This window comes from Scleropages formosus, chromosome 1 (assembly GCF_900964775.1).
Source record: "Scleropages formosus chromosome 1, fSclFor1.1, whole genome shotgun sequence".
NCBI lineage: Eukaryota > Metazoa > Chordata > Actinopteri > Osteoglossiformes > Osteoglossidae > Scleropages > Scleropages formosus.
Window position 1 is genome coordinate 16,482,750 of NC_041806.1, and position 7,153 is coordinate 16,489,902.

Here is a 7,153-nt window from a genome sequence, read left to right on the forward strand (position 1 = left end):
GCTGCCTGTTAGTAGTGAGTAGACATTTCGGAAAGGGCCCATTTGCAGAACAAGGACATATCACAGTGGGGTGAAAATGTCCAAGTCTTGGCAGTGTGATGCTCATGGCTTTTGTAACCTGTTGAGCCTGATTTTATTTCTTACACTCCATGTCTTCATTTACTCTGGGTGTTACTGATTTACTGTTTACTCAGTGCCATTAACACTGTGCTCTGGACATAGTCTTCCTCCATTCTTTCACCACCGCATCCCACAGCATGTCTCAATGCAGTGCTTTTTCAGTTCCTTGTGTTCTCGCAACGCTTTCAAAACCTGGTGTTTGACAAAAGAAACAGGCACACTTACAACACCGGACCTCAAATGCAAGGAAATATTTTATTTACGTAAAAGGAAACTTGCTGCCAAACAAAAAAGTCCATGTGTGGGGTTTTGCTTGAAGAAGAGTGTCCCTTTAGTCCAGTGGGACCAGTGCAATAACAGTGCTGCTCCAAGGTGTGTGAACCCTGCACGGATGGTCATCATTCTTGTATAAAATGTTAAAATAAGCTTATAAAATGTGAATGTTAAAGTGAATAAATGACCATGATTTACACACTTGGCTCTACTTACCTACTTGGTTTAACCAGTGTAATCTGGGGTTCACTTTTTTGCACCTGCACTACTTCCATGTTTCTACTAAACACACATGATTTCCTCTAAAGCAACATATGAAATTGGTCATTCTACACCTATTGTGTCTCATGAAAAAGACACTTTTATGGTAAAACTGTGGGACACAAGTGGTTTGCACACTTTCAAGCAGCCCTATAATAGAGCTACGGAGTCATATGTGGTATGATAAAAACAGACTTGTGATAGAAGCAAAACCAATTTCCTTCTCAGACAGAAGAGATCATAAGTCCATCTGACACTTCTAGTTTGTCCCCAGAAAATGTTTAATAGTCCTCTGAGCAAGGACATACATGGGTAACTACACAGTTTTTTTTAGAAGAACATGCTAATATGTGCAGTGTGCTACTTGTGTTGTTTTTGGAGCTCTGCTCCATGTGGCCATAGCGTTTAGGAAATGCTGAGGTCTTCCTGTAACCCCTGTGAGCTGTGGCCTGCAAGTGCAAGCTGCTGTTTTGTTGACCAACCCCTGTCCTGCTTCCGCTTGAGCAGGTTTTGGGGAAGTGATCGGCTTGGACAGCAGGGGACAGGCTCTCACTCTCTCACAGGTCATTGTAGCAACGAAGCAGTCGGTGAAAACCTTGCATGGGCTACTGTCTCCTCTCCAACCAGGTCCTTGCAGCAAACTGAAAAGAACCCAAGTGAGAGTGGTGAGTGACTCTATCACACTTTGACAGCACAGCATAGCACATCTTCGCACATTGACATGACGGCATGTAGTGCTTAAGAACAGACTGTGACCTGGAGAGTAAGGTATTGAACATGTGTTACTTCCAAAGTGCATACCTGCATAAATAAATTAATATAAAAGGTGCTCTGAATTAAGGTGTTACCAAAGCATAATAATAATAATAATAGACTATCTTCAGTGAAAAACATAAATATAGTCATTATGAGAGGAGATAAAGTAACCACTTTGGTTTTCTTCACAAAGAGCAATATACTGGGTCCTTCTATATTGTATTTTCTTCAGTTGTCTATTTCCCATCGTCTTTTGAAGACAAAATGTCACCTGCTCTTCCAAAGCCAGAGCCTATCTCAGAAGTACTGGGTGGAAGGCTAAGGGAGGTACATACAAATAAATTTGCAGTGTCACATAAGTCAGTATGATAAATGCAAATTTACATACTTTGTACTAGATAGTAAGAACTAAAATAGATTTATTCATTTAGTAGCTGTTTTTCTCCAACGTGATATACTGTGACAAACTAATAAGTATAACTGTACTTGTTATACTTAAGTTTAATGTCACAGATAATTCCCCTGCACATGAACATACATTGTCTCCTTCTCACATTTTTTAATTTTGGGGTTTCACTGTGTTTGTGTTATAAAAATGTTTTCAAAGGTCTACTAGATTTTTTTTTTTTTAACTTTTTAGACATGTATTAAGTGTTGTGGAAGAGAGATGATGAAAATCTGAAGTTTGTCCTGACTGGTATTAGTAGATATCATTTTTGGCACCTGTGTTACAACTTAAATAAATTTTATTATAACATTTGGCTTAATAAAGGGAAAATTAATTCTGCTAAATAAATGTAAATGTGAATGTAAATTGTGTATCGCTGTTATGTACCACTCATAAAGTCTACACAGACATACGATACTCAATAGCTATGTCTTAGAATAGAATAGAATAGAATAGAATAGAATAGAATATACTTTATTGCCCCATTTCTGTGAAATTTATCTTGGACAACCATGACACGGCTAGTGCACAACATTGGACTCACATAAAACAATACATACCATCATACAATAAAATAAGAAGAAATAAAACAATCAAAATATATTAAAAATCTACTGAATACCAATCTAAATTCTCAGTTTTGGAATTCTCTGTTCAATAACTTAACCGCAGATGGCACAAAAGAATTTTTATAATGATTTGATTTGCACATCAGAATCCTAAATCGTCTCCCTGAGGGTAACATGTTAAAATTCTCATGTAAAATATGTATGTCATTAGCAGCAATTTTTTTTTAGCTTGTTTTAAAATATATACCTCGTACAACTCCTTTATGGGTCGTTTCTCTTCCCACCCTATAATTTTTAGGGCAGTATGTACTAGTCGTGCAAGTTTCGATTTTGATTGGACAGTCAAGTTTCAATACCATGCTATAATACCATATCTTATCAAGCTCTCAAAAACAGACTGGTAAAACAGAAACAAAATCTTCTGGTTTACCCCAAATACTTTTAACCTTCACAAAAAATGTAGTTTCTGCTGCAGTCAAGAACACAGACTGTTTATGTGACAAGACCAACATAACAAATTATCTATCTAAACACCTTACTTCAACCTGTAATGCAGAGAAATGAGAACAGGGTAGAGACAGATGAAATCAGTGAAGACAATACAAAAGAAATCGCGCTCTCCAAACAAGCTGACATTGTATCTCGGAGCGCCTGAGCTGCACAATTAAACATGGACTCGAATCTTGCTCCGCCTTGGCAGGGTTTGGCAGGGTTTGTCTGGGTTTCCAGTGCACGTCTCCCTCAACAGGGAGAACACACCTGAGCTGACTGAGGAACCTTTTTCTGTTTCAGGCCTCGACCCCTTACGTTAGTATTCTGCCCACCATCCTTCACAAGCGTCACCAGCCGTCATTTCTTCTCCCATTCCTGTTCTCCACCCAAAACAGCCAACCCTCATATCAGTTGTCAGAATGGCAGACATCAGCAGCGCTCCCATTCCACAAAAGACACCCAATGACCCTGGTGCCCCAGGCTCTGCTCCACCTCCTTATCCACATGGGGAGGTGAACCAGCAGCAGCCTCCATCATACATGTCTCCACCATACCCGGCACATCCGGCTTTGTACCCTCCTTCAGTGTGCTCTGTAGTCCCAGAGCCCCCCCAGCCTGGATTTGTCATAAACATTGCTCCACCGGGAGAAGATGGAATCTCCAAAGCTGAAGAACCCGAGATAAAGATGGACAGTTCAGGTAAACTACACTGAGTTTTACTTAAGTTTTAGGGACTGCTGTAAAGAACCCTGTTTTTGCCTGTGTAGTTTTAGTACCAGAGTTTTACTAGGGTGAAACACATGAATGAGAAATACTGAAAAGATGATTTTGTTTTCCCTCAGTGGTTGGGGTTCTACCGGACAGTGGACCTATAGTGGACACCACGTTTGAAGACAAAACCATACGTCGAGCCTTCATCCGTAAGGTATGTCCGTCTGTCGGTGCTGAGTGCGAGTGTGACCGGTAACCACTCTCCGGTCTGCATTCACATTTATGGTCACCCATCCGTTTCCATGGCCTCACACTTCTACCTCAGCCACAAAACTGGAACTATGCTTGTTGTTATCAAAATGTAAGAGTAATAACATCAAAATGTAACATAGTAGAAAAAACCAGGCATTTATAAACCAAACAAAGCATGAAGTACAATTAATCCCCAAATGACCACTTATTCCACTGTATCATACCTGCAATTTTTTAAAAATAATTTAAAAACAATAAATAATCTAAAAATAATAATGGTCACACATCTTGTCCTACATAAATGTTGTACTGGAAAAAAGTTTAATGAACTATTATTTGTGCTTGCAAATCATGTGAAATGTGGAAATAAGAGGATTTATCTTGTCTTTCACTTGGCCCAGTATTGTTCCACTAGTGTAAACCCACTGTTTTTTTTGCACCAATTAACCAACAAATGTTTTCAGATTTTTTTTTTGTGAAAATGCTGGAAAATACATAAAAAAATAACATATTGGGTCACTGGATTGTCCGGCCCATCTGCTATCTGGTCAGCCATGGACTGGTTAGGTGCGGATGAGCTATGAACTAAACAGCTCAAAGGGAGCCATCAATGAAAAAGAATTAAGATGAAAAATGATTAAATAAAATGTAAAACAAAAATAGGTCATATGGAAAATGGATGGGTACTTCTTGAATCAGAGAGTAAAAAAAAAAAAAAACAATTTTAGGCAGAGTCATTACTGGATAACAAACCATCCTTTAAAACGAGCCGTTTGGACAACGCTGAGGCCATAGCTCCATCAGTCAGAAACGGACCTTGGTGATCCCATTACAAGGGCTGATCAGACCCTTAGTGCCACCATCCCTTCAATCATCTCAGCGTTTAAATCGTGAACCAAATGGTGATCTGTGTGGTTAAGGTCCCTCTGGCCTGTTTCAGGTGTTTACCGTAGTCACAGTGCAGTTGCTTATCACCTTCAGCGTGGTATGCATCTTCACCTTCTCGGAAGTGGTGCAGAAAGCAGTGCAAAGAAACATCTGGATCTACTTGAGCTCCTACATCATATTTGTGGTGGTGGCCCTCTGCCTGACCTTCAGCAGCTCCTTCAGCAGGAAGCATCCCTGGAACTTTGTGGCACTGGTAGGTGAAAAACTGCCACTTGCGACACTGTGAAGGAGTGGCCTTAGCAGTTGCCCATCTGAGGTTGTAATCAGTAATTTTGGACTCACAGGGGACACACAGCCAGCTGTTTACTTTTCTTTAGGCCTGCAGTATTTCACATCAACCTCACAGTTAACAGGTGCACCAGCTCCTCAATTTACCAACAGTTAGGATCAGAACCATCAGTTTGTAAGTTGCTCTGTGAATTGTTGACACACTCATAACATAAACATGTAGGAGAGCTGGTAGGGTAGCGGTTAGAGCTACTGCTTTTGGACTTAAAAGTCACAAGTTCAATCCCCACCTTTAGCTGTAGTACCCTTGAGCAAGGTACTTACCCTCAATTGCTCCAGTAAGATTGCCCAGCTGGGTGAATAACTGGAAGTACCTTAACATTGCATCACTTTGGAGAAAAGTATCAGCTAAATGTAGAATACCACACAGGAGGTATAAACACTTTGGAAGGAGTTGAATGAAAACAGCCCCATACACTGCTGTGTGCAAGTTTTACTGCCATATAACAGCTGAGCACACAAATGCAGGCCATTTTTCCTGCACAACCCACAAAAATTCAGAACCGAAAACATGGAAGATTCAGTTAAATATAGGATGAAATGTTCTCAGACTCTAAAATTGTAAGTGGAATGTCAGTAACATGAAGAGTCAATGTATAACCACACAGCAACAACTAAATTATTTCATGGTATCATTAATCCTGTGGGATACAAATGTTTTTCTTTAGTCACTGTTACTTACAGAAACAGAAGCTGCAATCACTATTTTGATTACACTATCATTATTTATTATAACACTATATGGATTTCAGTAAAAAATGCCTGTCATTTGTGCAAAACTACATCACTGCAAAGTAATTAGACAAAACACTGCTTTTCCCTGCACTGATAACATCTTGTTCATGAATGTGTGTGTATGTCTCGGTGCATGCAGGGGGTGGTAACGCTCAGCCTGTCCTACATGGTAGGCACAGTGGCCTCCTTCCACAGCACAACGGCTGTGGCCATCGCCATGGGTGCTACACTTATCATCTCCTTCACTATCGTCATCTTCTCAGCCCAGGTGAATTTGCCAGACCTCTTCCGTCACTCTTAAAAGCCTCCTTTGTATGAACTTACCTAAACTTCTGTTCCGTGATGCCACAGACTCGTGTGGACTTCACCATATGCAATGGAATTCTGCTTGTGCTGGCAGTGGACCTGCTGATGTTCGGCTTCTTCTCCATCTTCTTCCACTCCACTGTGCTCCAGATTGTCTATGGATGTCTAGGAGCGTTGCTGTATGCAATGGTGAGCTACTCCTGCCTTTTTTTTAGCCAATACTCTGTTTAACTAATCTCCTGATTTAATTTAGGATTTCCTTAATATGTTATCAACATGAACCCTGTCGTGGGCTACTTTGTCATCCAAAGTGTAAAAACTGCACCCTGTGCTTCTGGGATACCTCTGGACCAGCACAAACCAACTTTAAGATTGACGCACATCAATTCGATAGTGAATTAATGAATGTGACCTTCCTTGAGAAAAATGAAGCACAAAAATGTAATGCTGCTACAAGGAGCCAAATTCCCTTTTTTCCTTTGAACAGTGTTTTTTCAGTCTCTATGTCTCCTTAAAGCTCCTTCCCTCTTCATTGTTAGTTCCTGGCCGTGGACTGCCAGCTGGTCATGGGCAGAGAGAAGTACTGTATCAGCCCAGAAGAATATGTCTTCGCTGCACTGATCCTCTACCTTGACATCATCATGATCTTCCTCTACCTGCTGATCCTACTGGGAGGAAGCTCAAATAATTAACCACATGTGCGTACACACATATGCACAAGTTCATACTCAGACCCAATCAAATGGAACATCTTTAATGATGAACAACTGCAAATGAACCATTTCCTTGCTATACTGCTTGAACGAGATCCACTCGCTGTATCTTACGCAATGGTGGTTAGAGCGACTGCCTTTGGACCCAAAGGTTGCAGGTTCGAGCCTCACCTCCAGCTGTAGTACCCTTGAGCAAGGTACTTACCCTGAATTGCTCCAGTAAAATTACCCAGCTGTATAAATGGGTAAATAATTGTAACCTTAACATTGTAAGTCGCTCT

The 7,153-nt window shown here is 40.5% G+C and overlaps 1 protein-coding gene across 1 annotated transcript; it reads left to right on the plus strand.

Annotated features, from left to right (window-relative positions):
* The first annotated feature begins 1,182 nt into the window (after positions 1-1,182).
* LOC108937881 (protein lifeguard 1) lies at positions 1,183-7,049 on the plus strand. The gene is made up of 7 exons (XM_018758092.1): positions 1,183-1,319; positions 3,220-3,618; positions 3,762-3,844; positions 4,823-5,023; positions 5,993-6,121; positions 6,205-6,348; positions 6,699-7,049. The coding sequence occupies exons 2-7, from the start codon at positions 3,339-3,341 to the stop codon at positions 6,849-6,851; spliced, it is 990 nt and encodes a 329-aa protein (XP_018613608.1). The 5' UTR covers positions 1,183-1,319; positions 3,220-3,338; the 3' UTR covers positions 6,852-7,049.
* Positions 7,050-7,153: the final 104 nt, after the last annotated feature.